Source organism: Pithys albifrons, chromosome 7 (assembly GCF_047495875.1).
Source record: "Pithys albifrons albifrons isolate INPA30051 chromosome 7, PitAlb_v1, whole genome shotgun sequence".
Lineage (NCBI taxonomy): Eukaryota > Metazoa > Chordata > Aves > Passeriformes > Thamnophilidae > Pithys > Pithys albifrons.
In genome coordinates this window covers 19,114,431-19,136,992 of record NC_092464.1, presented here as the reverse complement: position 1 = coordinate 19,136,992, position 22,562 = coordinate 19,114,431, and the positions used below count along the sequence as shown (strand labels likewise).

The 22,562-nt window shown below is 39.9% G+C and overlaps 1 protein-coding gene across 4 annotated transcripts in view; it reads left to right on the top strand.

Annotated features, from left to right (window-relative positions):
• SPAG6 (sperm associated antigen 6) overlaps positions 1 to 14,849 on the top strand; it is a 39,385-nt gene extending 24,536 nt beyond the window's left edge. For all 4 annotated transcript variants that reach the window (XM_071560605.1, XM_071560604.1, XM_071560606.1 and 1 more), the window contains 5 exons: positions 1,079 to 1,231; positions 3,521 to 3,712; positions 4,846 to 4,962; positions 7,754 to 7,899; positions 10,082 to 14,849. In XM_071560605.1, coding sequence (XP_071416706.1) covers positions 1,079 to 1,231; positions 3,521 to 3,712; positions 4,846 to 4,962; positions 7,754 to 7,899; positions 10,082 to 10,148 — 675 coding nt within the window. In that variant the 3' untranslated portion in view covers positions 10,149 to 14,849. The remainder of the gene's footprint in view (positions 1 to 1,078; positions 1,232 to 3,520; positions 3,713 to 4,845; positions 4,963 to 7,753; positions 7,900 to 10,081) is intronic.
• The last annotated feature ends 7,713 nt before the right edge of the window (positions 14,850 to 22,562 follow it).

Genomic DNA, 22,562 nt, shown 5'->3' with positions numbered 1-22,562 from the left:
GTAAAATTCATGTGAAGGTCATCACTGGTGGGACTTGCAGTGAGGACAGAGCAGTGGGGAGTGTGCCTGTGCACAGCTCTGTGCATCCAAGTGAATGTGGCTGTGTCTGGACATAGGACTTGGCTGCCGCTGGCTGCAGCTCACAATCATGTGAACAGTTTTTCCTAAGTCATAACTGCAGATTTCATTTATTCATTGTTTCATGAATAAAACAACCCCCTTTTAAAGCCTCTGAGGCAAAGGTGGATTTCATGTTTATAGAAATCAGCTGGATTGGAAATTCACATGCCTCAGTTTTGTTAATTTAATTTTGACTTTTAAGAACATGTTTATTTTGCTTTGCAATCTGTCAGGCAAATGGGATATACTTAAGAACTTGGAAGAAAATAATCATATTATGAAATAATTTCTATGCATTGTTGATATCATACATGCTCTACTGCTGTCCCTCAAGTAAAGTAAGAAGTGACACCTTTCAGAAAAAAAAACAAGTTGCATAGCTTGATTATCATTTATAAGCAAGGCTATATAATTTGGCATTCTGGGGCAGACTCCACTGCCCATTGAGTGTGTTCCCTAGGCACTTTCCACAGGGTACTCTAACATGGCAGAATGGTGCAGCCCAAGTCAGTTTTGCACATCCAGAACAGTTGTCCTTGGCTTCATGCTTCAGTGAGAACATGCACAAAGGATTTTATGCTGCAGAGAATGCAGGAGAGAGGATGAATGGGCCTTTCCCTCTGTCACTGCACAGAACATCCTATGTTAAATTGTGAATGGGTATAAAACAGTATCTGGAGTTGGATAGTGGAGCTGAGAACATGTCATCCCATGCTATACAGCATCAAGAATTCAGAATCCCTATTTCATTGCAGTAAAGTAAATCAAAAACACAGTGGCAAATCAGCTTCATTCCTGAAAACTGCATGCTGCACTTAGCTGCCGACAGTCTGTATGATACATCGCTCTGATTCCAGCTTTATTTTGTAAATTTGGAGCAATACATTCAGAAACTTTCCTAATGTAGTGCTTTATGCCTGTTGGTATTTCAAAGAATCTAATCTCTCTATCTTTTCAGCTTTCCCAGCTTATAGTAAATTCAGGCGGAGTTGCTGCTGTGATTGATTGTATTGGCAGCTGCAGAGGGACTGTCAGACTGCCTGGCATCATGATGCTTGGTTATGTAGCGGCTCATTCGGAGAACCTGTCAATGGCAGTGATTGTCTCCAAGGTTAGCTATCACTTCATTGTCTTCATACAATTCTTCAGTGGTATTCTCAGGTAGAGATACAAATTAACGTCAGCAGAGAATGTATTTTGTGACAGGATTATATACTTGCTCTTGACGAATGCACTTTCTCCTAATATTGCTGCTTACTATGACCGAAATTATGTGGTAACCTGATCAAAGTGTGTCTTTATGATATTGAACCTTTTATAAAATATCCTGAATTAGTTTGTATTACAGTACATGATTTTTCTGTGTTGCAATTGCATGGGTACAGAAAATAAGTTAGTGAATTTCTATAGTCTGCTTCCTCTTAAAATGAATATTTGTGGCTACATCAAAACCTTTTTTGAAGCAAGTATGTTTAATGGCATGTTCTTAATTTCACTAGCATGACTCTGCTAGTACCACTGGAGTATCTTGGAACAGAAATCTTCAGACTTGAAAAGACCTCAGTTTCTAGTGTTTGATTCAGTTGTGCATTTCAAATGAGTGAAGCTATACATTTTCAAGTTTAAATAAATTCTGCTGGGCAATGATACAGAAGGGAGAGGCTTTGCAATACAATAGGTGAAATTAGTGCCTGAGGTAATAGTCTGATGTAAATAATGCTAACTCATGACAGAAGGAAGGGGATAATTTCAATAACCTTTTTGGCTGATTTTCACTCTATGTCAGATCATTTAAAATGCACTGTATGAGTGGAAACAACAAAACAATGTAAGTGGAGGAACAGAAATGTCTTCTAGTAGAAATGCAAATTAAGAATTGGAAAATGCTACAACATGTAACATAGTATGCAGGGAGAGTAGGAGTGATCAAAAATGCTCTCCTGTATTTTAAAACTAAAGGGATAGACACTTTTTCCTTGCCCTCTCTGGAGGCCCTTCTCTGGATGTGTCTGTCTCTCCACTTTCAGGAATGCCTAGAGCAAATTTGCTCCTGCTGTTGAGTGCTTGACATTAAGTGGGATGAATCTAGGATTAAGTTCAGGAGGAAGCCCCTAAGTGTTAAATTTTTGAAGGGTAGTAATGATTCCTATCATAACTGAGTGGAACCACAGTTAGAGCTTTTGTAAGGATCTGTGCAAACTTTCATGAAATTAAATATGCTAATGAATGGTCCACAAAATAAATAATAATAAACCCAAATAAACCCAAAAGCCATTAAAAAATGTGGTGCATAGTGCTGAGGGCAGGACTTGGTAAACTGTAACCATTTAAAAGAAATACACTGTGGCATAACCACATGCAGTTACACACCAATGATATTGTGATGTAAAGTGATAGCTCCATTCTGTGGTACTCTAACCTGGAAAGGATAAATTTTGAAAAGTGAGTTTTGGGGTCATACTGAACAACCAAGTCATCATGGTCTTCTGCTGTAATGCAGTGGAAAGAAAAAAAAAAGACAATTTAGTCCTTTGGGGTATTAAAGACTAGAACATGAAGCATTATTGAAAAAAAGAAGTTAATCTGTCAGTAGTAGTAGTGCATATAGTTCTGCCATCTGTATTTGAAAAGGATCTTGCAAAAAAACCCAAACAAACCAAAACCAGAAAAGTGTGCAGGAAAGACTAAAAAAGATTCATGGGCTGGAGAACAAGGTTTTTGGGATAGAGTTTTAGTAGCCTTGCCTTACCTAAAGTGACATGAAATATTTCCTATTGAAGTATCTTGGCATAAAAAAGTAGCTGTGGTGGAAGGGTAAAGACCATGACCCTGAACCAGAAGAACTTTAGAACAGCTGGATGTGAGATGGTATTCTCCATCTTTTGATGTCTTCAAATAAGAGTTGAAACCTTTCTGAAAGTAATTGGATTCAAACATGTACTACTGGACTCGAGAAGAGGTTGATAAGTTGAGTTGTGGATAATAAAAAATAAAGACTCAATGATTGAGCCCTTACGGTCTTAAACTGCTTTCATAGAATCATAAGCACTCAAATTCTTTTATTTTGACTGACAAAACTGCAGTCTTTCCTCAGTACAGTCTGAATTATGTCATGTATTCCTTTTATTCCTTAAATTTGCATGTTTGTTCAAACTGCCTTCTGACTTAGAACACTGAATCTGTTTCTCTTTCTTTAACTGTATTCATAAAGATTTATTAAAAATTCTTGCTAGTCATGATGATGATGTAAAAATATGACACCACTAGCATGCATTCTCTTACTGCTTTTTTTAGAAGAAGAGTGTAAATAAAGAAACACTTTCTAACAATCTGTATTGGTTTCACATTGTCCTTCCCTGGTCTACATTTGTAAAGATTGTGCTTTTGATTAATGCTACAGGGAATACCACTACTGTGTGCCTGCTTGATAGAGGAACATGAAGATCATATTAAGGCAGCAGCTGCTTGGGCCCTGGGACAGATTGGGAGACACACTGCTGAGCATGCGCGTCATGTGGCAGCAGCAAACGTGCTGCCTACACTGCTCGATATCTATATGGACGCACGCAGTTCAGACGATCTTAAAATGAAAGCAAGTATATTTGTAGTGTTTGCAGTATAATATACCAATTGTAATCAAGGTTTAAGTGCTTAAAAACTACTAAGTTATGTGTGTCTTTATTGATGTTCACAGAGTCCCAGATTTCCTGGGTGCAGGGGATCTGAAGGCTGTGTGTCACTTAGTCTGGCTGGATCATACCAAATCATATGGTACAGCTACTGCAGTCTAGTCTCTTTTTTCCCTGTTAAGATCAGAGTTGCATACACCCATAAATGCTATAATTTCTAATTATCTACTTCTTTTGTGCAAGTATAAGCTCTTGTAGAAAATATATAGTAATTCTAGTAGTTTTTCTTACACTTTTATTATTATAATAAAACTGTAACAGCTAATCAAAGCTCTACTCTTGAAAACATGCAACTGTTTGTGTTTAGGGCCTTCCTGTGTGGGAGCTAGTAGAGTTGTGGTTGAGTAATATGTATTTTTGAGCAACAGTAAGTGAACCAAATGAAGATGTCAGGATATGGTCTCTTGTGTTGCACTATGCTTCTGTACAATCCACTGAAATATTACATTCAAGATATGTAAAATAATTTTTCTATAGTAATTTTCAGTGATCCCAAAACTATCAAGGCCAAATTAGCTCTATCTGTAATTCTGCCCAAGAAGGTCACTACTGCTTGCAGCAGTCAACACTGAGCCTGTTTTCAGAAACTAAGCACCAATGCACAATTATTTCACTCTCTCTTTGCCTCCCTCCTGGACAGTACTACACTTGCTATCCCAGACCAGCAGCCTCTCATAGTAAGCCACTTCTAAATTGCAATCTTTTAAAATGTGTTTTGATTTAACTTTCTTGTTATATTACAGTTTCTTCAATTACTTAAAGGGTCTATGCCAGCTTTCATTATAGTCAAATTGCCATTACTTGAATGAAGATAACATAATATGATGCAGTGTAGGTTTTGAGGCTTAATAAATCTAAGTAGAAAATTGATTCTTCATTAGATGACCTGATAGATATAATAGTTTTTATTCAGAAAATACCCATTGAAAGTTCTGATCAATTTGCTTTTTTGATCAGACTTCAGTGATATATAACATGAGTTCTTGTTTTTTTCATTGATGTCTTACTAGAGAAATTTTATTTTGCATTTCAATAGGCTAAAAAAGCCTTAAAGAATGTTCTTCAGAAATGCACGTATCTTCCAGCACTTGAAGCATTGCTGCATGATGCCCCTCCCAGTATTATGAAACATATTATTGGGCAGTTTAGTAAGGTAAGAAAAGGCTCTGCTTGATGAGTAATATGTTAATTGTTTCCCATTTAGCAAGGAAGCTATCTTTCCAAAGATGAAGTCTCTAATGGTCTTAGTTGTTTTCGCAAGATCCTCAAGCATTCCTTTGAAAAGCAGTTTGGAGCATCCTGTTCTTTTGTCTGATACAGCTGGATACTGTTTCATCTGGAGTCTGCCATAATTCATCCTAAGAGTGGGAAAACAGTTGCTTATAAGCAAGGTGTTTTTTTCTTCCTTGCCTCTTGAGATTAAGTGGAATATTAACTCACGTGCAAATATTTTCACTGAGCCAATGTATCACATAAGTCCCAGTCACATCTGTTTTAGATAAAGTACAAGCTGTCAGTACAGGAGTGACTTAAGTCAGGTATTTTACAATAATATAAAAGCTTCACTACTTTTATCCTCCTTAATTTTAGGTCTCAAATAAATGTAAAAATCCCAAACCTTTTCTCATTCCTCTCAAAGTTTGAAAGTTAGTTGTAATTACATTGTTGATCTGAATGCAGCATGTGGAAAGTGATACAATTTAATAAAAATATTTAAAATTATTTAATTGCTAACTAATCAGGAGATTTGCAGTGCCTGCCATGCTCACAAGCTCTTGGGAATCCTGCTCAATGATAGAATATCTTTTGTGCAATACTCTGCAATGTAATGTGTTACCAGGGAATACAAAGCTCATTCAGTGAGATGTTCTTTCTGGAAATGGCCAAGTAAAACATTCTTGATACTCAGTTCCGATTATTACAGATCTAGAAGCACTTCTGTTGGTAGTGCAGATTCTTGATTATGTTGCCTTGCCACAGTTTTGTTTGTCCTGTCTTCTTGTTAAGTCTGTACGAGGACTGGAGATTTGCACAGAATCCAGTCTCTTTTGCTTCTGCATGCTGACTGGAGCTATTAGTGAGCTGATTGCATAGCAATTGGTTATCCAGTGTGTATTTGAATGTTGCTTGCTTTTGAAGTGGTTTTGTGCCCTTCATATCAGCTAATGTTTTGTTTTCTTTTGTTTTATTTTCCTTCTTTTCCTTTATAGTATTAAACAAACTGTACTTGTCTGGTGTTTACTCTTCTGAAGTATTCTCTAAAAATGAAGTTCTCTGTAGTAAAAGCATTTTTCTCTCCTGTAGCATAGCGTGGGGATTTCCTATTCTTAGAGCTGTGGTGTATTCTGTGGGTTTATTTATAGCACAGTAAAAGCCTTATTTCCAAGCTGTACTTCAGAGTGGGATGTTATCCATTCTTGGTGCTGGACTGTGTCATTTTAGCATTAGAGTTTTCAGGGTCTGTGCAATTCTGTGCTGCCTCAGTTTGAACTGGGGGAAGGGACTGTGTCTCAGAGGTGCTGTCTGTCTTTAGGGCCTCTTCCAAGAGTTTTCTGCTGTCTTATCCTGCCTGGGAGTCACAGTGTGGAGGAGGAAGGCAGGGAAAGGGCCATATCCTGTCTCCTTGTTAGTTCCTCCTTGGCAGGTCTTGTTGTGGGAGATATGTGAAAACAGACGTCTGTTCATTTGCCACAACGAAAAGATCTTAGTTGTTCCTGACACTTCTATGGAGCATATAACAGGGAGAAGTCTCTGTGCTCTCCTGTTTTTTCTTTACCTGTCTGTTGATTTTGTACAGGCTAGAGGGACCAGAGAAATGAAAGCTGCTTGCCTGTAAGCATGGAAGAAATCTTGTCCTTTTCCTTCCCCCTTTTAGTCAATCCCTTCCTTATTTGAGGCTCTGGTTTTCTTTTGAAATACAGTCAAATTTATGGCTTAATTTGTCTGACTGGTGTGAAAGCTTACAAATGCTTTTGTCCTCATAGTCTGTAACTCTAAGAGTTGGTTTTAAACCCATCTGGTTTTGCTGTAAATGCAGCTGCCGTCTTGCATTATCTTTCTGTCTTTCTGTCTTTTTTCTTTTTTCTTTTTTTTTTATTTAATATTATTGCAGCCCCGTGGGCCTATGGACTACACGCTGTCATTCTCCCTTGCCTTGCCCAGCCCCCACCTTCCTCCTTCCCTCCCTTTATCCCTTCCTCCCTCCCTCCCTCCCTCCCTCCCTTCAGTCCTCTGGACAGAGTTGCATATTGGCATCACTCAGGGAGCACAGAATCTTATTGTCTGATCATTTCTGCTTCTCATCCCCTTTGGCTGCAGAAACTTCACGTTTTTGCTTTGTGTGTGTTTGTAAAAGGCTTCCATGGCTACACAGTGTGTTAAAGGATTTTAATATCTAGGAATTTAATAGTAGCATGTAATGCTTCCAGGCTGCATTGTTCACTTGCAACAATTCTCAGTATTGTTTTCATGCACTAATCTATACTAGATCATTATAATGATATAAAATTCAGCTCTACAATTAAACTGTGGGAATTGACATAAAAGACCTGAATAACTTGGTTTAAGTGGAACAGATGCTGTTGTTATTCCATGTTAGTGTTCTGTTTTTATTATCTATTTCATCTCCACGATCTTACTGTCTCCATAGGACTAATTCAAGAAATATTATTTATGTAAGGATAAATATTCAATTAATTATTTCATATATGTTATGTATTAAAGTGCATGCTAAATTATGTTGTAAACATAAAGGGCTGGTTTATGTTTTTTTTTGCTGTACAACTGGGTGTTATAATACAGTAGTCATTACAGATGTTGTATCTCTGATTTTCCATTTTATCTGTCCTCTGAATTACAAATTAGCAATATTTGAGCCTAGCAGCATACAGATTAATTTAAAAGAAAATATTCTGGGTTTTTTTAATGTACTGTTCTGTGTGTAGGTGTTGCCACATGACAGTAAAGCACGTCGTCTCTTTGTAACAACCGGAGGACTTAAAAAGGTTCAAGAAATAAAAGCAGAACCTGGGTCACTTCTTCAGGAATATATCAATGCTATTAACAATTGCTATCCAGAGGAAATAGTAAGGTAAGGAAAATGAAATTTAAAGAATTCATACTGATAACATTGTTAGATTTTTTTCCACAGGAACAACACGAAGGATTTAAAACACTAATCTAAATTCTGTATGAATTTTTTTTGATAAAACAGCGTAACATTTGGTTAATTGCCCCTGTGGTAACACAACCACTAGAAACCTACATTAGAACACTTTCTTGTTTTGGATTGTATTTGGAATCAAATTTCTTTGTTGTAAACAAAGCCCAAATAAGCAGGGTCTTTCAGGAAAGTGGAAAGAAAAGTCAGGCCTGCACTACCCCCATGAACTCTGAATCCTTCAGTACAAGCACACTCATTTTAATGAATGTCTGTGGGAAGTTTATTTTGGTGACTTATTTATGGATTAATTAGGGTCCGAAATACAGGTATTGGTGAACCTTTGGTTACATCCTTAACTTTCCTAATAGTGTCTCTGAACTAGTGTATTCAGAGGCTCCTTTGAAACTGCCTCTGATGTACAGGGGTCCAGAAGCTCTCCTGCACAGTTGGTCTGCCCACAGCTGCCCTTCCTCCCCCAGCCTCATCACGAGGCTTAAGTGTTATATAAAAGGACCATACACCAGCTGTCTGCACCAAGTTGAACTTTGCCCTTAATGAATACAGAAACACTATTAAATAGCTTACAGTCAAAATGTCATCATCCTAAATTGTAATAATGAGAGAAATGCCCTCCTAGATTCTAGATATCCATTTACCCGTCGATCACTCCATCAACACATCAAAAGGATGTTGTACTCGTGCACTCCCTCTACAGGATCTGAAAACCTGCATCATCAATTTTAATTATAGCAGCAGAGTTCTTAAGCTAATAGTTGCTACGAACTAAGTCACACAAAATGAAGGTCTGTTTGTCTCCACAAGGAAAAGCCAGTGGCTGTCAAATGGGTAGAAGCAAAACTGTAAGGAAACTTTATTCTACAGCAGATACTTCAGAGAGAAAGAGGACATTTGCGTATGCTTTTCTGGATATAATTAATGTTTCTTTGTTACAGCTATTTTCCCCCCTGTAAATGAAAACAGGTTAGTCATCTAGCCTGGGATGTAATTAAGAAAAAGGCCCCTTCGAGCATCTCCTACTTGCCTGTCTGTGCTACTGCCTGAAGCTGGTTGTGCTGCCTGAGGCACAGGAGCTCTGGGTTCATTCTGGAGCCCTGTTATTTTAGGCTGTTTGCAGACTGAATATAGTGATGCATTGGAAAGTTAGCTTTACAGTCACAGAAGTAATATGAGTTTTAAAAAGAGTTAAATTATGTAGAACTCATCCAGAAAATGAAAATAAGGTAAATGGATCTTCCCTCAATGGAAAACACTGGGAATTTTTACTTGAATATATTCTAGGCATGCATTACATGGAGGAGTGTTTGTCCATCTTTATAGCTGAAGCTTTTAGGGTTCAGAGACAGCAATTTACATGGCTGCAAAACCAGAAATATACTGAGATGTAGATTTTTAGAATAATTCAGTAATACATTTCAGATACTCTTAACCTGGAAAACAAGAACTAAATGCAGCTTTGATGCTTGCATATTGGAAGCGTGTAGTTGGTCCATTGTTGAAAAATAGCTGAATGACAGCAGGACAACAATGGCACCACAGAGTCCTACTCTAATGAAAACCTATTGGATAATCTCCACCCTTGAGTTGGCATTATAGAGAGAAGGTCATTGTGATAATTTTTTTGTCCCAGAATCAATGTCTCTTACATACATGGATGTAGACTTCACATTAGCTTTGGGGTGCGTGCTAATGTTTGACGAACACCAGCAGACTTTTGTCATCTGGCAGCCTACAGTTCTGTGTAAACTCCTGCTTTTTTATTAAAAGCCATAATTTCAAAAGAACCTAACATCTATATGTCTTAGTAAAGACAATGCTAATGACAGCTGAACCCCTATAAAACCTAGCCACTTACCTAGATGCCCTAAAAGAAGCTAAACTTATTTTTGAAAACCTGACTTCCAAGTATAAATGGTAATGTCAATTGAAAACCAGGCTCTTAAAACATTGTGGGGGACTAACTGGAGAATTTCTTGACCGGTGTTTAATGCTAGGATTTTTTCCTGATCAGTAGGAATATGCATAGTGTCTCATTACTTTGCACAGAACATGCCTTGTAGTCTAACACACAAACAAAATGTTTCTCTTTCAGGTATTATTCCCCTGGATATTCTGAGATACTTCTGGAAAGGGTGGAAAGTTACCAACCAGTTTTATAAACTTCAGGGTTTTATTAGAGCTGCATTTCACATTTATGCCTTTATGACTGTAATACAAATACAGCTGTTGAAAGCCTTGCTTGATTCTAAAATCTCCTTCTACTGTTTGAACTACTGAAAGTGCTCAACAATTCCAGCATGTTACATTTTGTTCTTTATAAACTTGTTTGTTGCAAAGCTTTTCTTTAACATTATTACCAGATATCGCCACATATATGAATGGAATTTCATTCAGGGGTGATGATTTATGGCAGAAGCTTTTTTAGAATCAGTCATTTCCTTTTCCTTCCACAAGAAAGGTTTGTTATTATCTCATTCGAATTTTAGTCTTCTCAGCACTGTTACCATTTTCCCCTTTTGCCTTTGCATATTGTTTAAAGCTTCCCAAGCTTGATGAGGGGGAAAAAGCTGGCCCCTGTGCTTTTTCTAATTATGGAATTCCTTCTGTGCGGAGAAATTTCCTACTGCTACTTTTGAGAAAGTAAAGTGATGTGATTTTGCATCTCCAAACACATTTGTAGCAGCTAAATAAAGGAATATTCACATCTTATGATGATACAAGGGCTGAATTCTGCATTATATGATAGTGTGATCCCCTGGCATGGTAGATAATACATCTTCTGCAGAAATCCCCCTAGTAAGATTGACTGTGGAGGGAAGGAGCAATACACTGCTTGGTGTGTGTGGTGGTGTTCCTCTTAGAAAGGGCAGAATAAACTTAGAACTTCAGTGGGCACAAAAGGAAGAACCCTGGGAGCTTCAGCTCTGTGTGGGTCATCAGCACATTTGTGTGGCTCAGAAGAGGGAATTGCTTGGCTGGAGGAACACTGTTAGCAAAGTTCTGAGTACATTCAGAGGAAATCTGAGGACACTTGAGTTCCACTGATTTGAGTAATGGGACTAAGGTGGCTTAGGATTTATCCTTCGAGAGCTGAAATTGCTGCAGGATTGAGTTGAAACACATTTAGAACTTAGCCTTGAAGTTACAGATCACATCAGCATGGAGGTACGAGCTCTTGCCTGTCTGTAGAACAGCCTGAAACTATTTTTCCCTTTGGTAAAGAGTGAAAAGTCTTTTACATTCTGCTTACTCCTCTGGTGTTATTGTAGCAGCAGGGAACATCAAATAGCACTCTAGTCTTCCCTAATATGTTACTATCATTTACCATTTTTTGTCCTAACCATTTTTCCTTTCCCTATATGCAGCAGTTTTGCGCGTGTGCTTTGTCTTTTTTTTTTTTTTTCCAAAAAAGTACTAAATGGTGTTTCTGGAATGGGATGTTGAAATACTGGCAGCCACAGGTAAAGACAATATTTGAAAACCTCTGCAGGAGAGAAACTTGTCTGCTTTCTTAAACATATAAGTGAATGAGTTTATAAAACAGGGATAATCTCTTCTTGTGAAACAGGAGCAAAGATTTATTGCAGTTGAAAATTATTTAGAGTGGCTTTTCTTTGCCAGTTTCCCAATGACTATTTTATTCTTGTCAGCATATTTTTCAAGAGTTCACAAAAACATTGGTGGGCTATCTTGTCTTAAGGTTTATTTCTATAGAGGTCTGTGTTCCTGCTGTGGGGTACTTGATGCTCCCAGACTGCTGTTCAGAAGGAGCAGGGGCATGCACAGTAACTTGCTGTATGGAGCCTCACAGACAGAAACTGGTGGTGTCATGAATGCTGGTATAGAAACCACACTTGGTGGGTTCTTTCCTTAGCCCCTATCAAGTGAAGAGCCTTGTAACTGACTAACTTCTGCCAAATGCCTTTTTGGTTTTGGTGTTTCTCACATGCATTATGGATATTTAAAAGCCAAATCTTGTACAATCTCTGAAAGAAAATGTAATGGAGGGGCTTCCAGACAGTCTTGAAGGATCTGAAGCCTTTATTTTCCCTAATAGAGCAGAAATGGTGCAGAGGGCTGGCTGAGGGCAGATGGAGGCAGTGGAGGAGCTGTGTGTACCCATGGCTGCCTCGTGTGCTCAGGAGCACACCCACACCACACAATGCTAATGTATATGTTTTTTGCTGAGAGAGCAAAGAGGCTTCAGTCCCCTGACAAATGTGCTCCTGCTGTGTCACACTGTGCTACACTGTAAGGATTCCACAGGGTTAAATTTCAATGCCTAAACAATTTGTTCACAGTCTTTTCACAGTCTTTTTCTGATTCCTGACAAAGGAAATGATTGCACAAGGCAAACCTTCAAAGCGATCTGATTGTGTAGAGGACAATCCAAATCAGACCTAGCATAAATACATCTTTACATCGGCTAGGCAGTTCTGTCCTAGGCCAGTGGCTGTTTGGCCTCTTGTTGCAGGACTCCTGGATGATGCCACATCCCATTATGCTGTGGCAGTGCGGAGTTCTCCCTCACATAGTTGGAGACCCCCTCAGTTGTCCTTTGCTGGCAGGGTGCTTCCCTGCATTGCACACACACGTTTGTGGCTGGAGGCTTCCATGGAGGTACACATCTGCACGAGGCAGATCTAGCCCTTTACGCCACAGTTATTGCTAATTTGTATTTTAGGCTTACTAATGTAACTATGGCAAGAATTCCTTTTTTTTCTGTAGTGTTTCACAAGGTGTTTCTGCACTGTTTGTATTCCATCCTCTCATTTGGCTTAAGTCATAATCTAAAACTATATTAATATTTGTAATAGCTACTCTGGCAGGCTTCAAGTGTGTGTATCATTTGTCTCAATTTCATGTAATAAAATTTAGATTTGCATTTTAATTCATTCAAATGCTGTTTTCATGCTACTTGGTGACTGTGATGCTAGAGAAGATGAACAACAGGCTCATTTGTACCTTGGGCCTTACACCCCCTTTGGAGGTTTTTCTCAGCTTTTACCACTCAATGGTGCCTACTTCTGAGTTTAGGACATACAAGCATTTCAAGTAAGAGTCCCTCTCACAGAGATGGCTTGTTAAGACACACAAAGAAAATTAAGCCAGTGCTTTGGCAGAAATAAATGTAAGCAGAGACGGCCCTTAAATCATTGTGCCGGTTCCTTTGATTGCAGCATTGGGACTTTTCAACCCAAGTCTCTAAAGATCTTCTCTGGGAGCATGAGCCATGATTTTTGTCTACATTACTACAGTTATTATTATATCTACAGATGTAAACCAGGGGCTTGAAAGAACATGTGGATGTGTAAAACTTTTACCATATTTCATTCAGTGGATGGATTAACTGGCCTACAAAAGCTCCATTCTTTATCTGAATGACTGGAAACCTAGAGGATCTGAAAAGGGGAAATTCAAGGAGTTCAACTCTTGTGTATATAATATGTTCTGCATTTCCAGAGGGATTTACCAAGGGATTGCTTTGTCTCATCTGAAGCGATCAATCTGCTGGAGATCTGCATCTTAACAAACAAATGAACAAAATGTTGAAGGAACTGAATGGAACTGGTAGAGGAAGAAATGAATCTCATTTTGTGAAGTAAAGCATAAAGTTACTGTAATTAGCAAGTGGATAGAGTGTGAGTAGGTCTTCGGTGTTCTTAGTTTAGTCTAAGGGGTTGTGAATTAGCTTGGCCAAAGGAGAGTCTTAGGCATGGAGGATGCCATGGGATAGCCTTTTACTTTAGTAAAATTGGACTCTGATTTCTGGGTATGTAGGTGTGGCAGACTATTGTCTCACCAGGTGAAGAATCTATGACAGCATGCTTGCCTCAATATGTCCCTTAATGGCTGCTTGTTTTCCAGTATCATGGTTGTTGATGTTTTAGATCTCCCTATGTGGCCAGGGTAGAAAGGAAATATGGAGTAGGACTGGATTACAAAGCCAGTGGTTCCACTTCTTGCACTGACATAGGACTGCTTTTATGGTCTTGGATAATTATTACAAATCCCTATGATTCATCATCTTCATCTGTGAAATATCTGTTACACTCCTTTGTTAACTTACAGAAGTGCTGGGAAAATTAAATTCATATGAGAGATCGATGCAGCAGAACTTAAGTTCTTTATAACTAATACCATATTCAGAAAGGAATATCATTCAAGAACCTAAAAAAATTTACCTAAGAAATCTTGGAGATGCTGATTTTTAGAACTGGAGTTGAACTAAAAGCCAATGTATTTTGTGAGTTTCCTTATCTGACACAATTTAAAGGGATCATGGAGGAAGAGAAAATTATTATGTCTCCTGACTATACTAAAACTATTGATGTCATTTTTGTATAATACTTAACTGATAATATTGAAGCTGCTATGCTGTATTCTGCAGCCAGCTCTATAATTTAGCTCATGAAAATACTAATTACATTATTACCACTGTACTGTATTTCTAGATATGGCACAAAAGACTGAATTAGAAAATATGTATAAGCAATACTAAAGCATATTTTGATTATGAGAATGCTGTTTAAACCAGGAAATGGTTTTGTGCTGCCTTTCATGAAAAGTTACTCTTACTTGAGTTAAACACATTTCCTGGATGTGTTCCCTCCCACCTGGAGATCTGATCACGAGGCTCGCTGGGTGCTCAGCAAAGTGCTGAGGGGCCATGATCACTGTCTGTAGCAGAAACCAGTTGTGCTCACTGTCATGCATCAGCAACCTATGGAGAGGAACAACACAAAGGTACTGTACTAATGTCTTCAGCTTAGCTTATTTTCACAGAGATTTTGAAAGGCTTGCATTTTCTTCATAAAAATATGCTTGTTCCTATTTCCAAATTGAGTTAAAGAGTAGATGCACAGGTTAACTATTAGCTATTCTGTATTTTATTCCTTTTCCAAGAATAGTGTGTTAATGTATTTCTTTAAAACAAAGTTTTTGATTACTTTTTTGTGTCAAAATCAGTAGCATAACTCTCCATAATCTTATGACAAGATATGTGCCCTTTGCTCTCAAGGAAAGTTTTGTCTTCATTGATACATACTAGTGATAAGTTTTATCCCTTTTGTCCTATTCATAATAAGGTCTGATGGCCTCTGTACATGTTCATCTTTCAGTATGATGTCAGTATTAAAGCCATTATCAACCTAAAAGGTTGGATTGCTACCAGGATCCAGCCTTTGTTGCCCCACAGTCCTATAAATTATATTACAATCTATTGTTAAAAATTAATAATATGCAACACAGAGGTCTGATGGAATCATGTTAATGAGAACACTGAAGCTTCATTGACTTGCAATATCATTAGAGCTCTGAGACAGGTTTATAGCCTTGTGCAAAGTATATTTGTGTTGGTTTAGACACCGTATTTATTTGGTCACACCCAGCCAAATGTTTCCTTACTAAATTAAAATAAATGCTGGTTAGTTCAATGAACTACAAAGATGTATAGTGTAATTTCAGGTTCTCAAGCCACAGAAAATAAGCCCCAACAATGGAAATCAGTAGAGGATCAAAAATGACGGATATACTAGAGTGAGTATGAACAAAGAGAGAAGGGAGTTTACCGAGTTGGGTGCAGTTAATTTTTTGTGACTCAAGCAATGTATAAAATTTGGAAAGAACAGCTCCCATTTGTGGTCTGCCCTATCTTTATGTAACTTCTCCCTGTACATGCATATACACACCCTTGCAAGCAGAGTCGACCAAAATGTAATCAAAAAAGTCTTCTTTCACAAGACTTCTCTCTGTAAAACATCGGTAGGGGCTGGAGGAGAGCAGGTCATTGTCAGCTCTTCTGCTCAGTAATGCTGGCTTTATGGTACTAATTTCCATCAAGGTCAGCAGCATGCACCTGATATCCATTGCAGTGAGAATTAGGCACTGGATCTCCATCATCTGTGCTCTGGACAGCTCTCCTTGCTGGAAACAAAGCAGAAGCAATAAAATTACATCCCTGCTTTCTTCTCCAACAGCACTTCTGATGAGGGAACGGTAGGAAAATCTTTCTAGAGGTTTTTGGGAATGGATTGTGTTCTGTGTTGGAGACCCCAGGGCATGAGACAGAAAGGGAGTTTAGAAGAATAACATACTGGTGTTGCAGCTCTTACCTGCTTTGGGAAATTGATATTAAGGAAGCTTCAAGTTTTCCATCTCCTTTCATGGGTAACACCTCCTTGCTGTAGGTGTCTCTGAGTTTGGTCATGGGGCTGCTTGTCTCTGCTTCCTGTTCTGGAGTCACAGTGGCCCTGTAGCACATGCCAGCCTAGCACTGGATCATGATTCCTACAGACATTTTTATTTTATGGAAATTGAAAGGAGAATAACTTAAGTGATTTAACTGTTTAACAACACAAAACTTCCTTGTTTATGGTCACTCCAAAGAAAATTCTATACCAGTTTACCTGTGAAGGCTGCAAGGTCTTGGAACACACACGAGATGGGGAAATCTGGTGGTAGGAGGCTGGACAGGGTTGAAGGAGAGCAGGCCTTGTGCCTGTGCTGCTTGTATGTTGTCACAGCCAGAGAGGTAGAGCTGAAATCAGTCTGTCCTTAATTGCATGGATTAAGACCCCACCCTGACTTGGAAAAGACAGAGTATGCTCATACCCAGAGCGTATACCTATAGGGCTGAGAGAGTACAGATTGCTCTCCCTGCCTCCATCCTGTGTCCACTTCGCAGCAGTGCACCAACCTTTCCTAGCTGTCTCTGGCACAGTGAGAACTTCCACCTCCTCAGGGTGTCCCAGGGGTGATGTTCATTAATGCTTTGAAGTTGAAAACTGCTATGAGTGCTAAGTGTTATTATTGCCCACCAATGTGTAGCTGACCATAACTCACTTTCCTGTGATAATTCTCTTGATTAACTAAAGAAAATGAACTGTTTTGATGACAATGTTTTAAGATGCTGCCATTTCAGAAGCTATAGCTATGCATGTGATATATCACCCTGACCGACAGCAAGGATGGAAACCTGGCTTTCCCTCTGAGGTGTGGAGGCCCAGTTCAGACCATCTCCCCTTATTTTGGTATCCTTTTTATGTCAGACGACCTACTAGTAAGAAAATCTGTTAAAATTTTTACCATGAACTTGAATTATCATGAGGTGATGAATCACAAAGTTAGGCCTAGCCCTCCCTCTTCAGAGTGTTTTTTAAAACCTTGATTTGTGTTTATGCTAATGTAGTTGTGCAATGGGAATGTTTGGTAAAATTGCTGTTTAATTTACAATAGAAGACTGCTCTAGCAGCTGTTTTATAGCAGTTTGACTACTATGACCTAAATGACTGTTCTTAAGAGATTGAAAAGTAATTGAAAATGTGAAAAAGTCCAGGACTGCCCGTATTTTTTAAACGTCTTTGAAATTATTTTATAAACAATTTGAATTCCTCTTCAGAATTCAGATGAGAGAGAAAAGTATGTCAGTTTACTGGGAATTTTCTCGGACCACCTGAGAAAAATGAGTTTTTCATCCTCTTGAACATCATCTGGAGTTATAATAAAACATGCTCTCAGCTGGATTCCTTCTGTTTGAAAATAGAGCTACATCATTGCACACCTAAAGGAAGGACACAGAACTACAAAAGCAATCTAAAATCTGGATCTTTCCCTCTTCACAGAGACCACAAGTAATTTTCTGTAATCTTAATGAAAATGGTTTCAGTCTTCAAGGAGGGATATACCTCTCCCTTCACCTCAATGCTAGCAGTCCAAAGGAACAGAGTTAGAGATCCTTTTATACAGAGCTAAGTCACCTGTTGGGATCCTAACTGTGAAACCCTCTAAGCAAGGACTGTTGAAGAAACTGCAAACATCTACAAAACTGAAAGGTAATTTGTGAAAATCCACAAGTAAACTAATAAAATTTAAGCTAAATTTTCATTCCAGTCTGTGGCAGATGAATGAAATGTGGTGCTAGTGTGTTGGAATCCTGTGGTGATAGACACATGAAGAACAGATAAAAGATGGTTGTTAGTTAACTAGTGCTGCAGACAGGCCATGCTACTTGTCTGGGGAGTGGGTCCTGAAAACTCTCAGCCATGCAAAAGTTTTTGTTGATTTGAGGGTGACTGTGCACTGAGGGAAGGTTCTGGGCCTGGGCATATGGCAGTCAGATGATCACAGTGTAGCTCCCATGATGTGCTCTGGACTGTGAGATGGTTAGATGACAAAACTCTGCAACTTCACACAAGTGTGGTGTAATTTGAAGCTGTTCTGCAGGGAAACCGTAGGCAGCAAGGACAATTTCTAATCCTGATTTAAATTCCATCCTGTTTAACTGCCACCAGTTCTGCTGCTGCAGATGAGCAAATCAAATGAAAGAACAAAGCAATGGAGAGATTTGATCTGGTTTTGTAATGCAATTGAAAATCTCCCCATTAGAAAAGCATTTGCCATAGCCCCAAAAGCACAGAACTGAGGTCTTTGGTGTTTTCTGTTGCTGTATCACTGTGCCCTAAAGCAGGCAGCTGGTCCATTTGCTTTCTTTCTCCTGCTGAGCAAAATAGTGGTTCACTCACTGTCTTCTGGATTTCCTTCACCTTCCCTCTCTCTAGCTCGTTCCTCCCCCCCTTCCCCCCATTCCTTTTAACTGAAATTCACTGATGCACGTATCTCCTACATGATTTTGTCTGTTGGAGAAATGCAGGAAGCTCTACTTTAGCTCCTTCCAATGCTTTTCCAGACCTTAGGCACTCCCTCTTGTTTCTTGATTCCAGGTTGTGATGCACTTTAAGAATTTGTCCTCTGCTTTTGTTTATTTGGCTAATTACTCTCCACATCTCCTTCAGCCCTTCTAAATTACCACTCCACACATTGCTTGTCATAGTTCACACTCCTTTTGTTTGACTTTGCTTTTTGCAAGGCTAGTTACTGAGTCTTGGTAGAATTGTTACAGCATCTCGCCAACAGCTGTTTTTTGCTGTGACAATAGGCTGATTTGTGCTCCAAAACAAACACACAGACTGCATATTAAATACTTAGAGTGTTGTGACAAGCACAACCAAGTTTTTAAATACTTTAAAAAAATTAAGGTGGAGATTCAAAATAGGAAATCACTGAAAAGAGACATCCCAAAACAGGAGCAGGCATGCTTCTCATGAGATACACAATATCATCTGTGAGGAAAATCTCAAATAAGATCTCTTGCAGTAAAAGACTGAGAGAAAAACACCATGGGCACCATGATGTCCTGTGCATAGTCCATGCAGCAAATGGATGCTTGCACAGTTTCTGCTGGGTTGTATCCGAGTAAAGGGATCACAGAGCAAATGCAGCTCTGCTTACCCACCATGATGGAATGTTCTTATTTTCCAAAATTCATTTATTTCTTCAAATGAAATTTTGTCAGACTACTATGTCACAATCACACTGAGAGTGTATTTTAATGACAGGTTTGGTTTAAAGCTGTGTGGAGTACACTGCTGCCTTCATCCTTTTCCCTGTATCTTTCCTCCACCTTTCCATTACTTTTCCCCATTAATGTTCAATACACGCTCCAAGGTGTGTCTGTCGGTGGGTATTACTTTCACCAGCCTTTCCTTGCAGTGGTATGTCTATAAGTGGCAGACAGCATCATTCCTAATTACATGTTGCCCCCAGATGCTCCAAGGATGATGCTGATGGATTGCTGTGTGGGTGGTGTTGAAGGGACTGGGGGAGGGGAGCTGGGATGCAGCTCCTCTAAGTGGTAGCAGAGGTCTCTCTTAGGACTGTGCTCATCAGTCCTCCCTCGGAAAAGTGAGCTCAGGAATCTCCGAGATCGCCCATCTGGGCATTGGAAAAGGGGACGCAGTGCAGGGAACGCTTCGCGGTACAGCCCAAACAAACGCGGAAGCAGGAGGAGCTGAGAGAGACAGAATTCAACCTTTTCCTATCACTGCAGAAGCCACACAGCACGGAGTGCTGGCAGAGCACACAAGCTGCTGCATCACCCTTCCCTGTGCTCGGTTCCGCGTCGGGCGCTGAGCTCAGCGCGCAGCGGGAGCGCGGCTGCTCCGCCACGCTCCTCTCCTTGGTGCTGCCCGGGCTCAGGGATCCCTGCCGTGACCGAGGGCAGACTGGGCTTTGGAATTGAATCTGGCCGGTTTTAGCTGCCTAAAATGTGGCTGTGAAACTGATGCAGCCACTGACTTCTGCCAGTCGCCTGCCTTGCGGCCGACCTGTACAGGAAAGGGCAGAGCTTCTGCAGCCGCTGCCCATAAAAAGGACGGCCCTTCCCTCAGCCCAGGGACGGACATTCCTGCAACAGCACACTGAGGAGGAAAATGGAAAGCTGAGTGATCCTGGATCTTAAAAGGATGCTCACCAAACCCCAGAGAAATCCAGAGAAGAGTGAGGAGGTGAAAAAAAAGGATCTCCAGTAAAGTGTTTGTCGGTTTTGCAGACCTCTACTTTGCAAAGGCTGCTAATGAGAAAGGAGGAAGTGAGAGAGTGCACGTGTGCGACAGCACATCTGCAAGGGCTGTTTCCTTCTCTAACTGTCCCGTGCTCCTTGAAGGGGTCTATATTTAGTGTGCCTAGCAGGTCACCCTCCAGCTGGGCAGCTACTAGGAAAATGTGGAGGGAATAGGCAGTACTGGTTTTGGGGCTGAAGCAATTGGAATATGGGTTTTTACATCACAAGCTTAGTGCCAGGCTGGGAAATTGCCCCATCACAGTGTGCACTGAAATTGGGAACTATCTTGGGGTGGTGTGCATAAGGACATTTAAGAACATAAGACACCAAATACTGCATCAGACCAATGATCCATCCAGCCCTGAGTCTGACAGGAGGCAGCGCTACCTACAGAGAACAGGTGAGCCTGGTCATGTTCTGCAGCCCATCCTCTCTGTACTCCCACAGCGTTCCCAGTGGGTGGATTTGGATGTTAGAGGTTCATCGCTGCCTAACCTTTCTAGTGTCTGCTTACAGACCCATTGCCAACTCATTCAATTTTATCAAGTCCTTGTAGAGTTACATGCCTGAAAGACCTTAGGGTCACATACAGACTTTAGGACTTCACTGTACACTCCTCTGTTCAGGTACTCACTGAAAATGTTGCATAAAGCTAGTCCCACCATCAATCCTACAGCATGGACATCGTGCTGATGCCTGTTCTCCAACCTGAAAAGTGGCTATTAAGCATTATCTTTTGCTTCATGTTCTGCCTCCAATTTTCAATCTGCAAAGAATCATCCTGTACTGAGTTAGTTTCTCTGATAACCTGTGGTACAGAACCTTATCAAAAGCTTTTTCAAAATTGGACCATTCTATGTCTGCTGCATCCACTCTGTGTTTACTCATGCACTCTGAGGACTGTGGTAGGTTGCTGAGGCAGGATTTCTCTCTGGAGAAGCCACACTGCCTTGTTCCCAAAAGCCCATGTTTATCCTTGTCTAGAGTGACTATTTTTTTAGACCCTACTGCCGTTAGCAAGGATGGATGGCAAACTTCCTGGTCCGCAATTCTCAGGGCCCCTTCTAAAGTCCTTTTTGTGGCTCTGAGTTGCAATGGCAGCTTGCCAGCCCCTTGGAAGCCTGGTTTGCCATGCTGGGCTACCCTCCCCATCCAGGCAGCCTGAGGCTGAAGAGGGAGGATGAATAAAGTCAGAGACAGAGTGGAACTTTACTCAGGAGTGGAAACCACCATCAAGAGAAATGTCAGTAGCTCATTTGTTTTAATATCAAAACACATTTGCTCAACTTCTGAAGTGAATACTTAGGTATTCTTTTCCCCTCTTCCCTCCAAAGGGACAAGGCATTTTACATGGCTCCTCATACAATCATCAGCAAAACAGAGAAGATGTATACAGATTAGGTGATGATACAATTTCTGTCAAAGGTCTCATACCTACCACTGATACATAGTTGCTAATTGGTGGGATATTTCCTACAGTGTGGTGGAAATATCTACGCTGGCAGTTTATTGGAGTAAAAGGGGAAGAGAGAGACTCTCACTATACTCTGAAATCATATAGATCAGGATTTAGCAGAAGGCATGAGCACAAAAATGAATAATATAGCTAAATACAGACCCTTCAGGCTAGAGAAACACCACAATGAAAAGTTTTTGGCTCAACTATTAAAAAAGATATTTCTTACATGACATCTTATGAGGGACATAGGCTGCTAAGGAGCATCCTAGAGGATCCAGCTCGGGAAGGACACTGGAAGACAGCAAAGATGTTTCTTGTGCCTGGTCACAGGCAATGCAGTTTTGCAGGCAATGCTCTTTACTGATCATCACCAAGATGGGAAGAAAGGAAAATACAAAAGCAAAAAAGAAATAGCAAACAGTAAATAAAACAGAGGAGGCAGCAGTAAAATGTCAATTTTTGTTGGCCTTAATGAGACTGCTGAGGATCTTTGTTCTGGGAAGAGAAAGTGCCACAGCAGGATGGGAATGCTTGGATTGGATGGACTGTCATATCTGTCATCATTATAAGCATGGACAGATGATGATGATCTCTCCATTCTGTTTCTGCTTTTTCTTAGTCTCCAGAGATGCTCATCCAGCTGTTTTCACCAGAAAATTTATTCAGATGATTTTTCTATTTTCTTTTTTTGTTTTCTTACAGTGTTTCTTACCT